At 31.1% G+C, this 26,320-nt stretch overlaps 1 protein-coding gene across 2 annotated transcripts in view; it reads left to right on the top strand.

Moving 5' to 3' along the window:
* LOC103308223 (mitochondrial ribosome-associated GTPase 2) overlaps positions 1–25,726 on the top strand; it is a 56,547-nt gene extending 30,821 nt beyond the window's left edge. Inside the window, exons 1-2 of one of the 2 annotated variants that reach the window (XM_008181279.3) lie at positions 4,312–5,411; positions 24,301–25,726. In XM_008181279.3, coding sequence (XP_008179501.1) covers positions 24,330–25,562 — 1,233 coding nt within the window. In that variant the 5' untranslated portion in view covers positions 4,312–5,411; positions 24,301–24,329 and the 3' untranslated portion in view covers positions 25,563–25,726. Of the gene's footprint in view, positions 1–4,311; positions 5,412–24,300 lie in introns of those variants that run through there. The other variant, XM_029489155.1, reaches the window with a different exon arrangement.
* The last annotated feature ends 594 nt before the right edge of the window (positions 25,727–26,320 follow it).

Genomic DNA, 26,320 nt, shown 5'->3' with positions numbered 1-26,320 from the left:
AAATTCAAATTTTACAACATTGGATATTCACTCGATTTCTCATGTAGCGATTTCCTTATTTTGTTGTAATTCAAAAACAAATAACTGCAGCAGATACATGAAATTTTTATTGAATGTTTATATAAGCATTTCCTATACACCATACAATTTTGAAAATATTTTGACTCTTTTTGAGCTGTTTACGGACATTTTCAGTTTTAAATTTTTTCAGTTTTTTTTTTCTATAAATATCAATAAAGTTTTATCTGTTGGGCCAAAAAGTGTATAAATTTAATACAAAGCTCCTGATATATTGTTACAATAGCAGTTGAAAAATATTAAAAATATATAGGCACAATTTTTTTTTATAAGCATTTAAAGATCGAATTTTGAAAAAATTTATCAAATTTAAGATTCAATAATTATTTTGTAGTTAAAAATTTATAAAATGTTCAATTTTTGTATCTAAGAATTGAAAATTTAAAACAAGATTCCACGTAAGTAATTAATTCTGTTACCAAAAAATCTAAAAAATACATTTACACAGTTTATTTTTATAGTCATTTTGAGTACAAATTTGGACGAAATTACATATTAAAAACCTAGGATAACTATTTTAGTTATTTTGTTGTGATTGTATAATATTATTCGTGGGTACTTGAAACTTCTAACCCAGACATCATTTTGTAATGATAATATTATAATAGTATTATAATAACGTTATACTAATATTATTCGTTATTATAATGTTATAATAATATTATTAAACAAAAAATTGCTGTCTGGGAAAGTATACTATTATATATCTATGATAGTACCACGGTTTTTTGTTGATGTATAACGCGTTATAAGTACCTAATAGATATTATGATATGATTAATTTGGAATTTATTATAGGTACCTATTATAGGTCAATTTTTTTTTAATACCATAGATAAGTATATATATGTCTAATACATAGACTGATATACCGTCTCCGCTCAGAATCGTTTTTCTTATACAGTGATATTATATCATTGAATTCAAATTTAATACCATCCATTATACAGTGACCCACTTCTAACCTACTGTACAGCAGAGTGACATCCACTTACCCACCTTTTTTTTATTGGGTGGGCGATACGGAGGCAAATTTTTTTTCTGGTGGGGCATTTATGTTTTGCTACTCGATCACCCACTAATTTGCTTATATCATATTATATTCAGAAAGTATTGCTAAAAATGTTTCGGGTATAATATGCTATATTTCTAAATAGTCAAAAAAAAAAAAAAAATGAAATGAAATACATAATTAATACAATTTACTTACATATTTTTAACATAGTGGAATCCAAAGTAGGTATAACTGTATAAGGTATAACCTAAAGTACTTTTATTATGTTTTATATTACCTTGTAATAAGGTTATGACTTATGACATACGAATGTGTTATATCTTATATGCACATTCATATTTTATATTTATTGCAATTAAACAAATACGGAGAGAGTTTTTTAAGTTTCTAAATGGCTACATATTGTTATTACCTATCAATATAAAAATCAATAAATTCAATTTATTATGTTAGCATTATTTATTTTATTTATTTATGATTTTATCTAAATATAAACATATCATTAGTTATTACTTATTAGTATTAAATGAATGTAAATAATAATAAATTATTAAGATTGTATTATATTATATATTATAGTATTTAATAAAATGCTCAATATAAAATGCATTTTCAGATTAGATTAAAATATTCAACGTTAAATCATAGGGGGGGGGGGCAAAGGAGGGGCAAAATCAAATGTTGGTGGGGCACTTGGTCACCCTGGCTCCAGTGTAGCGCCGCCCCTGTATATATATATATATATATAATATTATTTAAACATGACAACTGCATTTATAAATAAAAAATAGAAATTAGGAAATAGAACACGTCTATAATCCTATGTTGCACGTATGTTAGACAAAGACAGAAAATCGCCGCTTCTAATTCCCTTAACTATTTTAATGTATTGGTTAGTTTGATGTAAATTTAGAGTTGTTCCTTTATTTGTAATATCTCTTAACAGGGAAACATTTATTATGCATAATATATAGTAAAATAATACACTATACACTATATTATCATAAATGTACTCGCCTAAGTGTACGAATGTAACGCATTTATATGGTAGTTGACCGAGTATATAATATGTAAATGATAATCAGATAAAAATTGTGTCCGGAAATACTACTCTTTCACTATAGCACCTCCGATTTATATAAATTCCTATGCGTGGAATTGTATTATATGTGTACTATACACATAAAGTTAGAAGAAAGTAAAGAATTAACGGATCATATAATAACGATTTGATATTATGATAATAATGCGCGAAACAATTAAGATTTTAGAATCGTTTAGACTGTGAGATCTTTATGGTTTTTTTAATTTTTTTAGTAAAACACATACAGATATTAACGGTAAGCTTTCACCCAAAGCGTTACAAAAAAAAAAAAAAAATACAGAGCATCATCATTTTCCCCTCTCCCGAGTTTTCTGTCGTAGTTTAATTCAATTTTGATTATATGTATATCATATTAATATACGTTCCATTAAATGTCAATTAAAACGGTACGCGAATCTTGTCCACAGAATAAGTCGTGGTACGTACACCATCATATATAGGAAAAATACACTGAAGGTTTGGATTTTGACCTAGAGAACATCACACCTCTATAGAATTAACTGTATAGATATTGTGTACCGTGGGTAGTAGACAGTAGTGTACATTCCCGGTTTATTAACAAAACTATGATCTATCGTCCGACTTTGACGGGGCAAGCCAACACCTAGAGCTACAGCAATATCGAGACGCGCGTAGCCAAATCCGGACGTTTATTAGTAGGTACGCATTTCGCCCACGAGTTCATTATACTTTGTTTTACGTAACTATTTACATTGTAGGCCGGCTGTATGATTTTTGTCACGACGTGAAACACGCCTTTAAATATTATTGTTTTCGACAATTTTTGTAAAATTTTTACTTTCTATAAGACTATCGAATAGGTACTCTCACATAAAATCCACTGTATTTTTTTTGTAGCGTTATAGTGCTGCAGTAGGTAATTCATAGGTCTTAGAATTGGTATACCTACTTGGCTACTTATATAGGTACTTAATGTTGAAATTTAAAGTTCTAACCGTTATTTTAATTGTATAATATATGCGTATCATTAGGTATATAATATTAATGATATAACATTTTCTAACTTCTCCTCATTACTATATCCAATCGGGTTAATTTTAGTAGATTGGCTATGTGGTGATGTTAAATAAGTTCAAAATAGAAAAATGGTTAGGTCTACACACATTTCGTTCAAATTCAGTGTACCTATATTATGTTTTATTTTATTCAGATATCATAGATTATAAAACAGACCTATTAATTATTATTGAAGTATTGGGTTTATTTACAAAAATTATAACTGAACAAATGAATTAATAATAATTTAATATTGCATAAAACTTATTGTACCTAAAATGCATTAACTATATTATGTGATGTGGCCAAACCATGTATTAAACAAGTATTAAATCATTGTACTTAGATTTTCATTTCAACTTTCGAGTTAATAAATGTCTATCGCCATAATTTCATTATCTGGTGTAAATATCATTTCAGTTTGAATGACATGTCACCTGACAATTATTCACTTAACGGTCGTATTATATACTAAAAGGTAGACTTCACCACTTCTTCCACACTGCATTGTAGTTAAAATTTACATATTTCGTGATCAAAAATGAAACTACAACGTTTTATTCATGAAGTTAAAAATAAAAGAGGTCAATGAGGGAAGGTTTCTTACGCTTTCAACTTTTACGGTGGTTAAAAAAGCTGCTTACTCTGTGACATTTTAATGTTTACACACTTCTAAATATAAAAGAACACCTAAGTCAATATTTCTGGAAAGATTGTATGCATTTTAGTTTTGAATTAAACATTCTTTGGTAATATGATTTATGTATATTATTTTGAACAAAAATTGCATAAATAAACATGTATATACAATTTGTATAATATTACCGTAATGTACGAGTATATGCATTATAATATGTGAAGCTGTATTATAATTTATTATGTAATATATTCATTTTCTTATGAACATAAAAACGATGTTCAATTTTTAAGCTATTTAAAAAAAAAAATTATTTCATCAAATCTGACCTATACAACCCCTTTTGTATATGCCGTTGCTGATTTAAACCTATATTAGTCTGCATACTGCAGTTATCGACATAAATCATAACTATGCATATAATATATAATATGTTAATTACATTATGTTTATAACTATAACTCTAAATGAACAATACATACCTACCTACCTATTTTATTTATAAGCAATTAAACTTAAGATGAGTAGGGAATAATGGAATATATTTTTGGCATATATGATATGGGGATACCTACCACGTTAGAAAATGAAAATTATAAAAATGTAAAAACATATTATAGTGTTACAAAACTTACAAGCATTTTAAACAGTCATTGATCGCAAACAGAACATAAACAATAATATAATATGTCAATATACATTATATTATTATTTAATTATTATACCTACTCAATTCAGTAATACACGATATTATAATATATTTGTATAGTTGTTTAGTAACGATAATCCGGGTAGGTATAGGATGGCCTGTGGTCTGTGGGATATTTTTCAGATACACATAGTATATTAATATATTATAGATTGTATACGACCGATAAAACACTTACAACGGTAACGAATTGATTATTGTTTGTCTTTTTTTTTTTACCAAGAATGATGATAATATAGTGATAAGCTAAATGTATATGAAACCTATATGTACAATTAAAAAATGTTAGTGCTTTAAATTGTTTTGCGAGAAAAACGTGTACAGCGCGAGCTCGTGCGCCAAATGATTTCAAACGTAAGTTCGGCATGTTGGTGGCGGAGCGGGGAAAAGTCTGTTGGTCGCGTTGTCTACGAATTCGCGTAGTAGGAGCGCTCGGCGCGCGCGCGCGCTCACAGCCCGCCGCCGACGACGGACGCGCCGCGCGACCAGTGACCGGTAAACTGTGAGAAAAGTACCGAGAGCTGTGTGGTATACGGTTTCACGCGCGGCACACGTGTTCGTCCGCGTCCGTTACGCGATCCCGGACCGTTCGGGATTAACAAAAATGATATAAAATATTCTTTATAATATTATTATAAGTAAACGTTTGCGAACCCTTTTTTTTTATTGCTGTGTTGTTAATAATAATAATAATAATAAAAGAAATAACCGCCGCCCGGTCTCTTTTTATGTTCGCGTTCCGATACCCAAGTTGACGCGTTTTTGTTTTTAAAAAATCCGATGTGACCGTAAACGACGCAACTTGGTTGAGACGATCACACGTATATACACTGACCGGACTGTAAAAATGGTACGTCAAATAGAATATTCATATAATTTAGATGGATCACTTATCATAGTTCGTTACAATACGCACCTATTAGTGGCGCAATTCCAATTAATAAGCTGGGGGTGCTGAAGCCTTCTATTTTTTCAGTTAGTCTTATGACAATGGTTACGCGATGAGTAACTTCGCCCCCACCCACGATTGAATAATCAAACATGTATAGTGGCTTTAATAATATTATGCATAATGTTAGAACTAATTAACCACAAATGTCATATTTTAATAAAAAATATATTTTTTACAACTGTGCTAAGCCCTAGTTTTTTCGCCTAATTTGCGCGTACGACACCTGTTTTAGATGATAGTATTATATTATTCGTCTTTACGATCAGGTTGGTGGTACCTCTAGGTACCTATAGTTCCCAGCGGCATAGGTTGGGGTCAGTCCCGTCTATTCGCGATGGATTTACGTGCACTGAAACCGCGATCGATACCGCTTATTATTGGCGGTCCACGTGAAAAGTTGTTTTTTTTTAAACTAACGGAAGTTTGTAAACTTTAATATTACAATATTATATTGTTGATAAGTTTAAATATTAGATTAAAATATCAGTTCTATGCGTGTTTATTATAATATAAACGCAATCAAACAAACGCATACCCATATATGCACTTAAATATACAATTAGACTTTTAATATTATGTAACTGTACAGAATACATATTATTATCATTGATTATACATAGTATGTTATTATATATTATTTACGTATATACATTTGATTAACAACTAACAAGTGTTCGTTATCTTTAATTAGGAATTTTTATTTTTTGATTATTTTAATAGAATAACGGTTTAGATACCTAAAACAAAATGTTATATTAGGTACAATAATAAATTATCGCAAAATCATTTTCCGATACACGTGTCTTACGATTACAATTTACAACAGTATTTAAAATCAGTTATTTTTATAGATTCAATGAAGAAATTTGTATTACAATATTTACTTTTGACTTTACTAATATATCTACCAAAATTGTATAAGTGTGGTCAAAACAAATTACTTGTACTATACGCATTTCTTATAGATTTATTTCTTATTATACATTTTAAATTAGATTAAAACATTTGCAAGACGCAAGTAATAAAAACATCGTTATTTGTATTGTTAAAAAGATTCTTATAGAACCTAATCTGTTATCAGTGTTTAAGTATTAATTGTATACATAGAATTTTTATCATTACAAGTTTTATAGACTTCTGAATTTTTAATGCAATTTGTAAATCCGTATATTATTTATACACGTGTTACGCGTATTTATGCCAATATTTCACTTTTGCGTTAAAAGAGAAGCAAAACCTATATTTCTGAAACTAGCACAAGAGCCCGTTGTCAGGGTGTAGTTACTATTTCCCCTAAAATATGTCAAGTTCCATCATTATCAGCGTGTTGGGCTCTCAAGAATATTAAACTCTCCCCCTTTGACCGAAAGTACCTCTCACGTAAGCTAATAATATTGTGTTTGTTACCCTCGTGCTGTGCACATAAAGTTCACTACCCCAATCGAAGTTGACAGATATGCGTGATTAGCACCTATACTATACTGTTGGTAGTTAATTGATTTGTGGATTTTTGTTTTCTGTGGTCGATCAATAGTTTACTTTAACTTCTTAGAAACATTTTATTTCCATATTTTTATTATTTATTCCTAATAGAAAATATATACCTGCGTTTATACTTGTGTAAGTATGTGAAAATGGGGATGCGTTTTATTTATTTATTAGTTTTTAACAAAAAGTTATTTTAGCTACATTTACATTTTATTTAAAGCTTTGTGCATACTTTCGCTTTCTTGACATTTTATATCCAAAGAAGAAGCAAGACATTTATTTGCCGGGGAGATTATAGAGTTAAACAATTGCAATGTAATCGATCTACCATCTACATCTGAGGTGAATGCTGTCCGGGTGCCATACTACCGTGACATCTCAAATCGTCCACAGCGAAATTTCACTGATCACGATCACGGAATTATAATTGAATAGGTATACATTTCTTCTTATTATTGTTTTTACTTTTGAGGAAATTACCTCTTTTGAGATATGTATACCTACTGTCGAGGTTTCATTTTTATGTAACATGTAATTCAGTAATTGTTAAGAGGAATTGTTCCAAATCTGTATTAAGAGCAGATTATATAGGTATTTGTTATGTTCGTGATTTTAGGTTTCATTAAGATGACGCTATGTGCTGTTTCCGTCTTACAAATGTAAAACATAACAAAAACGGTTTTGCGCGGGTCAGGCTGTAAACCAAGTTAAGCAACCAAATGTTCACGCTAGAAAGAGGAGAAAAATGACTGTGTAACGTTGTTTTTAATTTTTCGATATCACAAATACAATAAAAGTACTTATTGTTTAAAAATTCATTATTTTTGAGTTTATTAAACTTGAATAACTTTTTTTTTTAGTTCTGGTATCGAAAAAAAAACTTATAGTACATGTTTCCTATTTATAGTGTGAAAACTTGGTTGCTTAGCTTGGACTATATAGCCTAAGTGGTTTTTACAGGCGTAAAACCGTTTTTGCTATATGTTTTTGCTACATTTGTAAGACGGAAACAACAAATGGGGGTGTAGCGTCCTCTTAACCAAATTTTCAATATTTTTACGTTGAGCATATTATAATTCTGAAAATATAATATACATCACGCATATAATATTATAATTAATTAATTCGTCTTATTTTTAATTTATTGATAAAATTAGTCTCTTTTTATATTAAATATGAACAAAATAAACGTACAAAAGTTGCGGATTAAAATTATATGAATATGCTATCTTATCTTAAAAATATAACTAATCTGAGTAGGTACCTACCTATACAAACATTTTTATTAATTCATATATAATTTAATATATCTACACATCTAATTTTTTTTTTACCTCGAAACACTTTAGATTCAAACTAATATAAAGGAGAAAATTGTTGAGGAAAAATGTCGCATATGATTAAATTGATATAATATTTTGTTTAATGTGTGGGAATATTAATTATAACGTAACACAAAGATAATTATTATTTTAATATTTTATGTGGGTAGGTAAACAATAACATATAGTGGATAAAAAGGTGGTTATCGCCTCACAATTTTTTATAATATAGATAGTATATAAACACAGCAAATAATTAACACATTTTAATACATTTTTTGTAAACAATGTGATGGCAAATTATTCCGTGACTCATGTATTTATATTATATCACAATAATATATTATATTTACGAACTTATTCTACAACTCTCGCGTTCGACAATCTTGTCTAAACTTAATCATTTATTTTTATTTTAAAGTAGGAGTCTATCTCGTAGTATATATAGGATTGGTCGAGTGTGGGTTGTTAGGTCGTTGAGGCGTTGACTAATTCGGAAAACGACAGCATCAAAATTTAGTGTTACAGCCACAGGTTCACCACGCCTAGATTTATATTATTATAAACATTGCACACGGACCGTCGAAAAAAAATTATATTACATTATTCCACTCTGCTGTTTGTCACCGACAAAAAAATCTGTCGAGAAATTATCACCTGCTTGTTTATTTTAATGTGAATAAATACGCTGTAATATATATGTATTCGATTTATGATGAAAAATATACCTATACCTACCTATGAATATATTCGTAAAAAACCATTTAACGAAACAGCAGTCATGAGAAGTAGTGTACACTGGGTGTAGCTTCACAACTCACGATAGTCCGACGATTTTAGACTGAAATTACACTTGTATATGTCAGATATTTGCGTGATACATCCTGTATAGTATGTAAGTACTGTACGATGACGATTCCGTGGTTGTGCGGTGTTTTCTGCGTGAGAGGACGTCCGCTGCCGCTGTATTCTATTGTCATTTTATCTTGAGAGCGTGCTGAACAAGATATATAGCATTACAAATTTACAATACATAAATATATAATATTATGACAACGACGATGGTGATGTCCTGTATCTGTATCGCGTGTCAACCCAAAGCATTCGTCAATGGCGTATGGCAGTAGTATAGTATTCTATTATATTGGTATGCCCGACCAGTCTTATCACGTTTGCGAATAATAATAATAATAATAATAATTATTATTATTATTATAGATATAGTCGGTCGTTTTTCATTGGTTTTCTTCGACGATTGCTGCGCGCAAGTCTAAAACTCTAAGCAGCAGCGGTAAAATTCAATTCCTCAATTTACATAAAGGGGCATGATTGTAACGACAGGTATGTGCGCGCGCGCGTTCGCTAGAATTTATTGATAATAAGTACCTACACCTAGACGTCATGTTACTTATGTTAATTGCTGTAAGACAAAGACAAAATCATATTGATTATATTTCAATGCAGTCCTTTGTATTTTAGTGTAAGGGACCGTATTTGAAAACTTATTTAGGTAATGCAATATTTTTGTATAATTTATTTGGAAAATTATAATGCTATAATCGTTGAATTCTAAACTGGTATCTATTTATTTTTTTGGCTGTATTTGAAAAACATAAAATATTTTTATCTGATTTCAGTTATTTTTGAGCCTTGCTTACATTGATAAGGAATTGACTTAAAATCGTTTAAGATGTTTAGTCATCGATTTCAAAATGTCTAAAAATGTAAATAGCTTAACATTGTTTTTACTGTCCTGCAGTTTGTGAAATGTTAAACATTATTTAAAAAAATACCTTGTTAACTTAAGTGTGATTAAATTTGCAATAGAAAATAAATAAATAAAAAAAGTAAATAAAAAAGTCTACCTCTGTAGGTACCACACATATATGTGCTATACCAGAAGTTCAGAATTGTATTTTTATACGATTAAACATCTGATATATTGTATAGTCCACTTCAGTTGCAGTTCATATAATGTTCATTGCGTTCCTTGTATCGATTAATATTGATGTATAATTGAAAGTCAAAACCATTTATTTTACTTTACTCGTGGTTTTATTACACGTTGGAACTTGAATTATCTTTAAACACCTATACGCAAACATATATACTGATACCATAGTCGTAATATTGAAGTAATAGTTTAGGTACCTATGTTATAGTATGCAGTTGTAGTATTGTACATATGTAATATAATAACATTATATCAAGCCACATACGTTTTGAGATACCATAAATAGGTATATAAATTGTTTAAAAAGTATATATATGTATTTGTATATATATTTTTAGATCGGGAAAATATTATATATTATGTTGTTCGTAGTACATAGGAAGAATGACAATAATATTACAATATTTGAAAAAAAAAATATTTTACATTTTATTGTTTTGATAATAGCCACAAAGTAATAAACATGCTCATTATTTTATGAAAGTAAATAACTTATTGCATGTTTTATGTGTCACGTTTCTTAGTACAACAATGGAAGAGTATATTAACATTTAAGGGTAAAATAATTTATGAAATATGTTCTTCATTATTGGTTTAAGTACTAAAAACTTCCTTTATAATAAGTTATAACCCGAGTAATTCCTGTGCGAAATAATTTAATAATGAAATATCATATTTACTATGTAGGACGTAGCCACGTAGGTATTATACGTCCTGAGATCTTTAATATTTAAAGTCGTTATTCTATAACATAAAATATAAATAAATAATAATCGTAGAAAAAGATTATATTTACAATCTAGTCGAGGGTGGATCATATAATATCGGAGCCAATGCACGAAGATTAATATTTTATGTCGAGGTAGGTAATAGAATGAGTTTTATAATACATTTATGATACAACTAACTGCTACTTACTGGTAAGTTATTTTTATATAGTAGGTAGTATACTACTATAATACTATATAGCACCTACCTACATTAGTTTTTATATTTTGAAATTAACCATATTCCTTGTACAAGTATAAAATAAATATAAAAACTTCGAAAACATTAATTCTATTCATCGGGTATTTTGTTGGTAATTATAATAATAAAATAAAGTAAAATGGTTTGCATTCATCCAAAACTATAACAATTGTATGTATCTATATATCTATTACGATTATGTAATAAAAGTGATTCCGCGTGAACGATTTGATATTAAGTATTTTATATAAGCTTTCACGTGTAAAAGCTATTGGTTACATGTTATACCTTATATACATTAACAGGTTTGGAATAAAATTAGATTCATTTTTTTAATAATTAGCAATATGTATATTGATTGATTGTAAAAATTAAAGGATCATTTGTAGGTTTTAAAAAACACTTCTATAATATTTTTAGTTAGTCACGTTTATAATAAATAATAATACGTTCTGTTTTACAGAGAATTTTTCATTTAGGTACCGCTTTGAAGTTCTATATAGATTGTTTAAACAATATTATGCAAGTTATAACTATCATGCATGCATTTTGAAGTACACTTGGCTATTTTTCAGTTTCTTGAGTCGACCTCCCCTCTTATGACGGATATAACTCACAAGTCCGTGACCGAACTGACAACGATATTTTTCTATACATACAAATGATATTCGACCATATTTGGTATGTCTCACGAACGATGAATCACCGAAAACGATGTATAAGTTACCGTCGACCACTATAAACAATAATATTTTACAAAGGGAAGCATGTTCCGAGATAAAAGAAATTATATAATTAAGATATTTGACAGTATAAGTAGGAGCGCAGATGTGCACAGAAATGCTTAAATATTTAATTCCACCCACCCTCAGCGGACAAGCGGTACTTTGTGTAATTTAATGTTATGCGTCTATACCATTATAAGTTTTATAAAGTTTATAAAAACATTAATTATTTAAAAATATAACCGCGCACACTTAAATTCAGTTTTCAGGGGTAAATTTATCATTTTATTATTATAATGTAAATTGACTACATTATCTTTAAAATGATTGGCAATAATTTTAATCGAGTCAGATAAAGATGTGCGTAAAACGCGTATTTAAAATATTTTGTTTACTTTTTTTATAATAGTCCGAATATACCAAGTATTACGAATGTTTACTGGAAATAATTTTTAAAATGTTATGTTCGATATAAAGCTTTTTACCGGTATTTATCGCTTACCTAGGTTTTCTTATTTTTATTGGCTAATATTATTTTAGTGTTTTGTTCTAAATAATAATATGTAGGCTCATTGTACCTATATGTTTTGGAATTTCCCACTGTGTTATATGGCGAGTGGTGTCTATAACAGCTATAGAGAGATACGGTGTAACATAACCATTTTCAATAATTCATATAGTTGATGTCGATTGTGTTTAAAAGTCGTCTTGCCGTATATACCGCTGTGCTTCGGACCGACGGTGGCACCAGAAACCGCTAGAGGAAAAACACATCATAATAATATAATATGATACTACTAAGCGCAGTCCAACTCCAAATATAAATCGATTGTGGCGTTGTTCAATTTTCCGGTCGTCTAAAAGTCCGATGCCGTTTTCTTCCTTTCGTTGGTTATAGACTATAGTCGGTACTCAGACCGTACCATTGTTTCCGTACCTATATAATATAAGTCTAACGGTTTTTGATGTGAACATGACGATCTTCTGTATTTGTGCGCAATATTTATGTTGGATGTATATATTGGTGTTTCATAAACGTCCGCCTTTATAGAGGCTTATAGTTGCTTAGTAGATATACTATTATAACCCAACGCATAGTAACATAGATGCTGCAAACGAACCGTGAATTAATTAGATATACCACATATTTTGTTATTTTGTAATAAATATTTCTATACCGTATGTTTTTTACAAAATCAGGGCCAGGCTTAAGAATATTCCGCTGAACTAGCTAGACCACTTTTCACTAGAGGACCCAAATCAATAAAATTAATTCCGTATCTATTACAATTTCAAAACTATACCTATAGGGTAATCTGTTTGGTATTCGAAATTAACGTGCCAACCATTTAAATAGATTCAACAAAATATAATGCAAAAGAATAATTAATAACTTTCAAAATTAAGTCAAGTATGATAAAAAAAAAAAAAATAGTAAATAATACCTTATAAAGATTATTATTTTAAAAAATGTATACAGTGTTTTAAATACTTTAAAATGTATAAAAACATTGAAATTAAAAACAACAAAAAAATTATAGAAAATTAGTTAAATTTAAATAATGGATAGGCCAGTCGTATTATTTTGGAGTATCTGAGAGTTCGGTCGATCGGTCGTTTTAATAGTTATTTAAATCATAAAATACTCCGGATACGGCACCTGTGCATTATTATAATATAGTGTCAATGACACGTGTCAAAGTCCGCACGACGTTTCGTTGTCGTTATAATAATTTTTCCTAAATATTCGAATAAATGCGATTTGTGCGTGTTGCAGGCTGCACGTGGTGCGCTTACCGCACCGTTACACGCGGCTTATTTCGCGACCACAAACCAACTAAACGCCGCCCCTCCCACCACAACCACCCCATATAGACGACCTTTTCCCGTATAATATTATATATTATTATGTCTTGCTCCAGCTTGGCGACATTACGCGATATTTCGTATATACCTAATATATGTATAATGTATATACTGTAGGTATACGACAGACTTTTTTTTCCGCTCGCCAAAGTGGTCCTATCCACGCCATCGGAATTGATTCGTGAATTATTCCTACTCACGTTTCGTTTCGCGCACGATATAATTTGAATTTCCAGCAGAGTTCGACGAATACGAAACTGTGCGTCCATATGTATAGTATATAGTATAGTACCTATACCCTGCAACTTTGCTATACGGATGATGACAGCGCCGGCGGTCGTGCTCTATCGGATTCGCCGCTGTTGGAATCTATATACAATATAACGCATTACACACAGGCATGCCCGGGATTCGAAAGCTCATTTTATAATATTTAGATATTTTTAGGTGCATAGGGTGTTGTATCACGATTTATCACGATTCGGAGGATGTAAAACGTAAATGTATGCATGCAGATCGACGGCTATAGAGTATAGTTGTTTCCGGCTCGTCTCTTATCCGATTGATTTATTGTCGATTTTTTCCTTTATTTATACCGCGTGGGCCACAGTAGTAGGTACCGTATATAAGAACCTAATGCGGTAGCACCCGCGGCTGTTGCAGAGAACACCGCGTTGTATAATCGTGTACGGTTTGAATAAGAACTATATTATTATGTATAAAGTGCATCCATAGATACGACAATTATAATAGTATGTAGAAAATGGGACACACGACGTCGTTTACCTATATGTGCGGTTGGTATAAACAGTATAATGACGCGTAGAAGAAAACAAATTGCACATTTTACTATATTATATTCTGAATTTTGTTATTGTGTTATATACTACCATAATATCAATAATGTTGTTTTTTTACCTTCGCGTGGACGATAATATTTTGGATATTAAGACTTCGACTTACACTAGACTTGCTATTACCTACATAAGATACATTAGGTACATAACATTGCATAAGTTACACCGTGATTGAGCCTGCAGAAGACGTGCGATTGTTATCATAATTTAATAATATATAATATTTTTAGTATTATATTTTCATTTTTAAATAACGTCTTCGGAGTTATAGTTGTCAGTTGATTGTTGGTAGATTATTTCAACAAATTAATACTATTCAATAACTTTCGATTGGTTGATTGGTATTTAAAGTTATATTTGTGACTCACTGCGTTCAGTTAAATTGTAGTTCATGTATGCAGGTTTAGTATACCCATGTAATGTTTAATAAAATAATTTCTGTTTCAGGTGAGTTATAATCACATTGAAAATACTAAAGCAATAAAATATAAGACTTATCTCGAGTAAAATAACAAATTGTAAGTACAATTTTTTAATGAAATTATAATGGTACATGTTTATAAAAGGAAGTAAGTATTTTTTTTTATAGTTTATATAATTTATTATGTACCTATAATTCGAAGAGAAAATGTACATAATGACGATGTATATTAAACGCGGTCTTAATAACGTTTCAGAATTGTTTGCCCGACTTATAGTTTATGTATGATAATGTGATATGTGTAAAAACGACACCGATGTACAATTTTGTGTACATATACTATCAACATACATATTTTCCATCTATACTTTGAACCATCGACCGTGGTTCTAAACTCAGAATTTATCGAAGTAGAGCAAGTTTAAAATGCTGTGTTTTTATATTTTTCACGTATTATTTATAAATTATATACATCGTGATTTACCAACCATGACACCCCCTTTACCCTTTAAGAAAATAATTGTGTTTATTCAAGTATTTTATTTAAATAAATCTTTTGATTAGTAGATTTATTACTGGTTAATAAATTAATTTCATGAACTTACTAATTGAACATAAAACATTAATATTTTTTAATTATTAAGATATATTTTGATTTTACGATGATATTTGGTGATTATACTGATTATATTATATCCCTAATTCATAATACAAATATATATAGATAAGTAGACAACCAACTAAATTAAAAATAAAAGCAGATTTGAAATTTTAATCTTATGCCACAAGTATTTTATTATGAACTGAAGACGAACCGTATGTTATATTGTTATTTATACTTCGAAGCTCATATTTATTTCATAATACTATACGCAGGTTTTGTAAATTTATTGTAACTACTTGACAGAATTGTCATATTTATAGCAGTTATTTATAAATATTAAATATATACACTTATTTAATTTTGGACGTGAAACTATGCAGATCCTTGACTAAAAAGCATCACTGTTCAAGCCCTATACTATTATAAAGCACGCTTAGCACGTCATCTGTTTCTGAACTCAAAGTAATTGTCTAATAATATTGTAAACACCTTAAATTCTGAAAGACTCCATATGCGGTGGTTTCTGTTACAAATTCCAACCGTATGTCTACATCCTAAACTATACAGGCACTATGCAGTGACGAGGTCGAACGCGGCCTCTCGGAGCCCCGGCGTGGCAACTATGACGCCGTACGTAGTACTTCTATAGTATATAATATTATATAGGTAGATAGTAATAGTGTCGCTTTGCCGATTTGATATTGACGTGTCAATTATTACCGTGTCGGTGGTTATTGTCTTCCACATTTATTTTACGGTTACCGACTTACTGCATGTGTGTTGCACTGTTGCTGATATATGTACGAATCACGATATGTTACTCCGGTACACGTATTTGAATACATCGAATGTGGGTGGTCACAATTTATTATGAGTTTATTATACTTTCGCCCTGATAGAGGACTTGCATTTAAAATAATTATTTGTACTCATTGTTTGCAACGAAATTACAATCTAAGCGTGTTTTTCATACGAAATAATGAATACAATAAACGTTGAAATAATTAAAGCGTTAAATAATTACTAAGATATTTTTTTTATTTAGTTGATTATACTTACGTCTGTTTTTATAACATTTATTCAGAACTACACAGCGTGCGTTATGAAATAAGAAATACGCGATATTATTAAACCAGGCTTAGCTTTTTTCTAACACTGTAAAAGGTCATTAATAATAATATTAATAATTTACATTTACGTCTGTCTCGATAATCGTATGTGAAACTGTGCGCATTTTAGATTTATGAGCTGTATTTAATATTTATGTATACCATATACGTATATGTATTTATAAATATGCAGATTAAATATATATAATGAGCTAAGTTTATGTTTTGAAAAATTCTTGTCAGTATTTATGTACCTATATATTCGATTTGAAAGGAAATATTATAGTAGTTTTGTTTACTTAAATGAGTAAAAACAAATTTTTTGTCAAGATATTGAATTACACTTACATTTCAATCCATATTAATTGTTAGGACATCACTCCCGCACGTACAACATACCAAATTTGCGTTCAGCAGCTGATACGACTTTTTGCTGTTAGGCGTGTTTGCATTAGAATGAATTCAAACTGTATTATCAAACTTTAAGGTAATAAGAACATTATCTTTGTTGGAATGTTTTTAAGATATTTAAATTTTTAAGTGAGTTATGACATGAGTATATGTAAATTTAAAATATCGTAAATAACCAACACAGATATTATGTTCTTAGGTTAGATTTAGGTTTGATAATAGGTAGGTCAATTCACTCTAATATTTAAACTAACAATACAAATTTGAAACTACTGGATGTTTTGGTGTATTATGCGTTAGTAAGACTGAGATAACATAATATGCGGGTACAATCTTATATATACGACGCTACACGGCCATTTTTGTCCTCGTCTTAAAAGTGCGTAACATAGCAAATTTAGGCTTAGGAAAACGCATTTAGCTCCGTTTAGCTTAGTTTAAAAATTAGAGTGATTCGACCTATTATGAACTATACTTTCCTATTTATTTATTCCTCGACAAATCATATTGATAGTATAGCTTATATTATATTATTTGATACTGTAGGTGAAAACACCATGTGGCTGTAAAATACGGGATTTATTTCTTGGCAATTTTAATATTTAAATTTAGTTCAGTTGTGTGTAATAATAAACAATAAATAAAAATGTAATAAAACCCATAAATAAAAACGTCATCTATACAGTTTACAGAGTGCACGGTTTGGTATATGGTCAGTTTTGGAAGTGATCACCCAAGTATCGATAAGATGTTTAAATAATGCATACTAGACTGCTATACAGCTGTCGAGGTACACTTACTAGATATACTTTCTATTTTTGATATATATACGTTTAGAATTATGTATATAAAAAAAAATAGTAGTCGTGATATCATATAAAGTGACCAAGTTTACCCGAAGGGAAGTAGTATATCAGTATACTATTATCTATAAATGTTATACTACATAGCGAAAGCCTGAAAACCGGACAATTGGGTTCGTGAGCGACACTCTCAAGATAAGACACAACAATATTAAAGGTGTTAAAGGTTTTCAATTTATTATTAGCGTCTAATTAAATATCGAAATCTATACGCCTATTAATATTAAATGTATGTTGTGTGTGTAATAATTACTCTTTAGTATATACCAAATTCGGACTTTTAGATATCGAAAAGAAATCGCGGTATAAACATTACATTAATTATTCGACAAAATATTATGCTTATTTATACTTTATACACCTACCACATTGATTTTATCGTATATAATAAACATATTCGCAATTAGAAGTTATTCACCTGTGTTATACCTATTGTATTGTAGGCGTGTTCGAGAACATAATATATTTTATCGTCGTTCACTTTATAAAAGCAAGCGGTGTTTGGGAATTTCGAATTTAAAACGTTTAAATCAGTGCTTCATAACGCCTATATACGTGTGTTCTCAAAACAATCTGAAAAATAAACAGACAAATTTTGAAATATTACGAACGGGACCTTAGATCATATACAATGGATAGAGTCATACGAACAATTTGTGAAGCAAACATAACTGTAGGACCTCAGTGATATGCGCATGCGCGTGGTCTCATATCATTAATGTTTGGCGAAGAGTGCGGCAAACGCGCTGTTAAGATAAACAGTCGCGCAAGCGTAGATGTCACAGCTCCTATAATTCCTATTGTTATGTTTTATACGTGTAATATGCTATGACTCCATCCATTGTATACGATCTAAGAACGGGACGAACACGATCGGTCTGCAGCTGTGTACGACGTATATAACCGATTCATTGCATGTTTAACGTGCGGCAAGTAATGTAGTTTTCCGCCAGAATTCCGATTAATAATTATTGTTCGTTCTTGAAAATAAGAACATATGTTTAAACATCGAAAAATATTCAAATAGGTATGTGACAAAGCACACATACTTCAAATTTGAAACAATACTAGTACAACAACTAATAATATTCCAAGCGATATGACTCCTAAAGAGGAGCGGCCTGTAGCGGCATAATGCAACGGGTCTGCAGGAATTCGAGTTTAGATCGAGAAAACTAAATGCTTTTGAATAATTCATCAACCACTATTATTGAAATAATGATATTATTTCTGGCATCCATATTCTACAAGTCTATGGTGGTTTTTCTATGGAGCACGAAGGGGTGCGCACACAGTTGTTATTAAAAACGACGAACAGATGCGACAACTCCAGAGACATTTGTGTGCGATAATTAATTGTCAAAGCTGTTGTAATGTGCAGAAATTAATTTGTATTTAAATAATGATTTTGGTACGAGTGGTAACTTGCGATGAACGCTTTCTGAGTTTTATTTCTGACGTAATTTACGTGCACGTAAAAATAGAAATAATTAGATTTATCCGTGTATAATGTGTATATAGGAAAAAAGTGAATTGTTTACAATTCAAAATGGCTGAAAGCCAAAAGGCAAGAAGTCTTCCATTGTTTAATGTAAACAAAAAGCTGTATCCCTTATTATTAATATTACTGTAACACAACAACGCGAGCTTCGACAGATGCGAGTCTCTGTTGAGTAAGATTGGTTCTTCAACTCTCAGTAATTTAAAAAATAATAATTTTTGAAAGCAGACGTGAAGGACTAAAGACTTGAAATTTGCCTAATGTGAATCAACTTTTTTTAATTCGAGAAATAGTTGATAAGAAATTTCAATAAAATAATAAAATACAAAATATACTATATTTGATTTTGCGACCATTTAATTATTATTAGGATACTTCAATATTATAATAGCCTTCTTTATTGTTATTTACCCTTTTTAGATGAAGGTAATTCATTTTCAGTCGAACATCCCACGCGAATATCTTTTGTTCGTCGACCATTCTGATCATGTCCATAACCATTATTTTCTGTCGTCTGGATTTCTGGATTACACCACATATTGTGCTCCAAAAGTAAATCACAATTATTGTTTAAATGAAAAAAAGCTCGTCAGGTTTTTATTTTGTTCAAGTAAAGTTTGATTAAATGTCAGTATCTTTTTAAATTCCAAATTATTTATATATTATTATTTATAGTTAATATGATTATAGCAGAAGGTACGTAAAAAAATCGAAATATACTTAAATTATACCTAATATATTTTATCGTAGTTATTTACTCGTTATAATTACAAATGTCCAGTAAATTACTATACTATATTGCTAAATTTTATTTTTTAAATTTTTTTAAAATTCTATGAAATGTCGACAAAAAAATTGAGAAAAGAGTAGAAATTGTAATTATTTTTTAAGCTATATTATGCACATACTTTAATGGATAACTATAAATTATGAAATATATTTGAAGTATAATCTTTACCTACAGCTTAAAATTTTGTACAAAAAAATATTTATTTGTTGCCTATAATATTTAAATAATACTTAATTGCTTTATTTTTAAGAATTTAGGTATCAATTTCACAATATTTTTAATACAATACATTTGTATTAAACCATCATCAATAATATCTTACTCTCATTGTGTCTGTTCACTGTTCGTGTACCTTTGTTTATTTGTTAATAGTTCACGTACCTATTATAGCTTTTTATTAGCTTATTATTTTTGTATACACTATTATTTTTCAAATTAGAACAATGACAGTATTTATTATAATATTTCCCTTGGTTTAAATGTAGACAATACTTCTATAGTTATGAGGAAAAGGTGGGTGGTTGATGGAGGAACTTCTATTGTTTATTTCTTGAATTAAACTATCTACCAATTTTTTTTTTTTAATTAAGAATTTTTTAGTAATAATAATTATTATAATTACTTAATCAAATTTTAAATTAAAATATGGAAACCTTAAGCCTTACTTTAGGACACGGGAACCTGATGTTTGGCACACGTTTCGCTTATATGTCGCAGTATAGTGACGGGGTGTGTCGTATTACACATCATTGATAGCAATAAAAAATAATCGCATTAAAAAAAACGATTCAAAACGTAGAACTTCACTTATTGATGTTTAAAAAAAATTATGGTCGGTATTGTTTGCTATAGTTGTTTCTTGCTATCAGAGGAACATTTAGAAATTATGAGCGTGATATAACTACTCTTTTGAAATTTTATATCTTTATACCTATACTCGATTTCTGATCAATAATACTAGAAATGTAGTACATAGAACTACTTAATCGTCCGTTCTACCAGTGAGAGTGAGAGTAAGAGTGTTTCAGAAATATGCGATGCGATATACTTAAAGATTTTGAAGAAAAACTTATGTTAGCGGGCGTGTTGTGTACCATACAGAATCGTTTTTCAAATACAAACATTTATCATTGTTTTCAAATCAACAATTACAATGTTCCGTAGCGTCTCTTCTATATCTCGTACCAAGGCGAAAATAAGAAACTGGGAGAGTAATAATTGTTCCAATTATTTTATAATAATAATATTATTTTAAATTTGTTATCCTGACAATGTGTTGTTCTAGTGACTTGTAAGAAACGATTATTATATTTTTATTCGATTTCCTTTTTTCTTACAGTTGATATAAATGTATTACCTTTATATATATAATATATTAGTCGACGGTCTGAAAATCGCGTCTGATACCATTTATCCATATATTTCATATTTTAATTTTGTATCTATAGAATAATTTTAAATATTAATGCTAACTACCTAATAAATATTATATATTATAGTAATTGTTAAGGTTATTGGCATGTATAGATAGGTTTTGGATTTTGATCGTTCATTATCATATATAGTATAATATACGAACTATACTTCGTATCGATATGGTGAATGGTGTCGTTTATATATACAGGTGAATTATTTTATCCATTTTTCGTATAGACATCATATTATATAGTACGCACTACGCACTCAGTTTTGTCTTAATTGTCGTACACGACAGGTGAATAAATACTTGTAATTAGTTCCGACCACACAATTTTCAAATTGTATAATACCTACCTATAATATATCCTATATTTTATACAATGCGCAATTAGCATCTGTTTGCATTTTTACCGTAGTGTTACATTATTATATTATGTTATTCGTCAACACGTGTGTTAGTGTTACTGGAAAAACAAACGTTCCTCTCGATTATTTAAATGTTCACACAACTATACTCGCTGGCTTACGCTTTCGTCTAATTATACGTCATATAACAACGTTTCGCGCCAAACCTTGTAACAATTTCGTGTAAATTACCGTAAATTTAACGAACTCGAAATTTATTCGTCCAAATCAGTTGGGTTTGTTAGGTACCGCTTTTACTATGCCGCAGTTACAATAAATTGTAAGGATATACTTACGTGTTTGAATATATCGACAGCTTGGTGAAAAATAGATACCTATATTATTATAGGCTGTTTTTGACCCAAAATACGTGACTTTAAATATTCAGTGGTTGTTAAATTATCTTTGTTTTTTAATACAATGCCTATTATATAATGTGTGTGTTTATTCGTACCTACTTAGATGTTGTAGTAAAATGTAATAGAAAAGCTTATTTAAGTTCTAAAAAAATTAAACATCATCCACTTGTCGTTGCTGAATACGATTTTGTGGCATAGATACGACGATAACAACAAATCGGATATTTCAAATATCATATTTATTATATCCTATAAAAAGATTATGCGTACAGAATATTTGTTCTATAGCAGAGGTCGGCAATTATATTTTATGGCGGTCCAAATAATATGAAAAAAAATTTTACAGGGCAAACAAAAACTTAAATATTAGTCAATATGATGCGTGTTAATTTCTGTGTTAAAATACAGTATAAGCTATAGATCAAATATGTATTATGTGCGGAAAACTAGCATTAAAAAAATATTTTTGGCAATTCAGTTATTTCTACTTCACGGGCCGCCCGTTCTATAGTTTTATTCGTTTAAAACGACTAATCTCATATCCACTAGCGTTGAGAGTACATAGGTATTAAGACCGTTTAGGAAAAGACGGATTTTTAGAAATTCTTGACCACATATTGAATTTATTATTTAGAGAAGTCGAAAGTGTTCGCAGACGCATCGAACCGTGTGTCTCTCAGACACGGTTGGAAGTCTCCAGACGAGGCACATCGGTGGCTCTTAAACACGCGATATTGTCTTATCATATATACAATATACATACTTGTTTAAACATATATATTATATAATATAGTGTAATTTATTGTAAATACCTTAATTATACGATATTATGTATTATGTATTATATGTATTATGCAGTAATTATTAGGTACTGCTATTCCATTCAGTCTTAAATTAATTATTATTATTAATGACTACATAATTATTTTTATACCGTACTATAGTGTTATAAGAATTATTTAATTATCATATAGTTATAATACTTGTAATAATATATAGTTCGTCCGTTTTTGTTCCATCAAACAATATTATACCTATATGACTATAAATAATAATAATAATAATAATAATATATTATAATATACTGAAAAAAATACAGAATATTATGTTCATAAGTGTGTTTAGTACAACTGTCAACTATATATTATATTATACACTTAGCATGTAAATTGTAAATGTATATCTTAAGTATACGTATATATGTCGTCTAATAATGCACCGATGTAACATAATCCTACAAACGTACCTATTGAAACAGTTGTATCGCGTTCACATTATTATATATTTTAAACGATTGTATAAAAAAATTTGAAAACTAAACGTATAATAGGAGTTTGTGTTAAAACTGTATTTCCATTAAAATATAATATAATAATTCGCGACTGCTCTATTATTTATGTGTATGTTTTAATCGTACATAATAGAGAACTAAATTATTTAAATTTTCGCGATTCCTTTCTGTCCTTGGACTTCACTCCCGACTCCGCAAACACACCATTTCCGTCTTTCGCTAATTTCACGTCGTTGGGCTTATAGTATATCGGAAAGACAACGTTTTTATCAGTCGCAAAATTGTAAAACCTAAATAGGTATAATTAAAAATAGTCCCAATTTACTAACATCATGTGATAATATTATTATTGTTAAGACTCCCGCGACGACCGGATACCCACCAAACTGAACACGCGTGTCTGATCGCCAAATTGGTGTTCGTGTGATTTCAGAAGAAACCGGTCGTCGTCGTCAACGGTTTATGATCCTGATGTGGTCGTCATCCCGGATCGGTCGCCAAGTGGCCTCCGCGTTCGTATGCGGCCGTCACCCGCAGCTGCTTCACCGGCAGCCCCAGTACCAACCACAACTCCATCATCAACAGCATAATCTACGGTATTCCTCAACAGCAGACGGAGCGGTGGCCGCGCCGTTGCGTTGCACCAAGAAAAAATCTGACCGGGCGCCGTCCAAGCACTTGGTGGACGAGAAGACTGTCCGTGCGGCCGGTGGCCGTGGCGGCGATGGGCGCGTGTCGTTCATGAAGCTTTTCGGCAATGAGAACGCAGGCCCGGATGGCGGAGATGGAGGTAACGGCGGCCACGTAGTGTTCCGGGCGGCCGAGAACGTGACCGGGCTAGGGCACGTACCCGTTGAGCTTAGGGCGGCCGCAGGTGAGCGTGGCTACAACAAAGATTGCCATGGAAAGTGCGCCGGTCACGAGTACGTGGACGTGCCGGTAGGCACTGTGGTCAAGGATGATGCCGGTCGGGTGGTTGGTGACCTGAGCCGGCCGGGCGTCATGTTTGTGGCGGCCAGGGGCGGGGCGGGTGGCCACGGGAACCGTTACTTCGCCACGGACACGGAGCAGACGCCCGAGGTGGCCGAATTGGGAGGCGCGGGTGAGGTACTTCGGTACACGCTAGAGCTGAGCAGTATCGCCGATTTCGGGTTGCTGGGATTTCCTAACGCGGGCAAGAGCACGCTGCTACGAGCTATCACCCGGGCCCGACCTAAGGTTGCTCCGTACCCGTTTACCACGCTCCAGCCGCACTTGGGCGTGGTCCGTTACGGCGACCAAGAGTCAGTGGCTGTGGCTGATCTGCCTGGGCTCATCGAGGACTCGCACCGAGACCGCGGCCTGGGCGTGTCGTTTTTGAGGCACGTTCAGCGTTGCACCGCGCTGCTACTGGTCGTCGACCTGTCTGCGCCCGAGCCATGGACGTACGTGGATGTGCTCCGGCACGAAGTCAGGTGTTTCTCGGCCACGGTGCTCGACCGGCCGCAGCTGATCGTCGCCAACAAGGTGGACGTGGACGGCGCTCGAGACAACCTGGCCGAACTCAGGCGCCGGTTGCCCGACGACGAGATCGTTGAGATATCCGCCAAGCACGGCGTCAACTTGGAGCGCCTGCTGAAGCACATGAAGCGAGTGTACGACAAACGGCGCATATCTACAGAAGCGGAAGCCGCCGCCGCCGCTGACTTTGACTAGGCTATAGTAGTAAAATGAGATCGTCACGTCATAATGTCGTATTATTATTATCGTTGTGATCGATACATTGATTTTTGTGTTCCATAATATATTTGTGTTTTATATTCAAAAATGTATACTTATAATAATAAAATAAGGACTATACCTTAACTCATACTTAGAAATTATTGTTTTTATTTAATCATAATTGCCTACTTACCATTTAATTACTTACCATAAGCTGCTTCTCCACAGAGCGTATTTTTTTTATATGGATCCGTCAAGACTCAAGGTTTATCAACGTATAATGAGACGTGTTACAATTTTAATTTTTTTAATATTATACAAGCTTATATAAATCTAATTGTTTAAAAATGTTTAATATTTTGTTAGCTGCTTCTGTTTGAGGAGTTCCTAGGATTTCGTGGACATGGTCTGGTAAATTATTTTGTTTACTTTCATTTTCATATCCGCGACATTCTGTTAAAATGTGTTTTATAGAGAACTTCACACGAGACGCATGTTGGGGGATCTTCTTAAAAACAGTGGATTAACTTCTTTTCATATGGCTATATATTCAACACGGACTCATCTTATTTGTATTATTTGTGGACCACACTAATTGTCTGTTGTTCTTTGTCTAAATTTTTAATTCTGTTTTTTTTTTTATATCGTGTCCCATTTTAATGGAAAGATATTTTTAATTTGCTTTTTGATGTCGGTATATGATTTTATTTTTTCTTGGTTTGGTTCTGCAATTTTTGTGGATGCCTTGTCTG

Source organism: Acyrthosiphon pisum, chromosome A2 (assembly GCF_005508785.2).
Source record: "Acyrthosiphon pisum isolate AL4f chromosome A2, pea_aphid_22Mar2018_4r6ur, whole genome shotgun sequence".
NCBI lineage: Eukaryota > Metazoa > Arthropoda > Insecta > Hemiptera > Aphididae > Acyrthosiphon > Acyrthosiphon pisum.
Note: the sequence above shows the minus strand (reverse complement) of the source record. Positions and strands in the feature narration are given on the sequence as shown.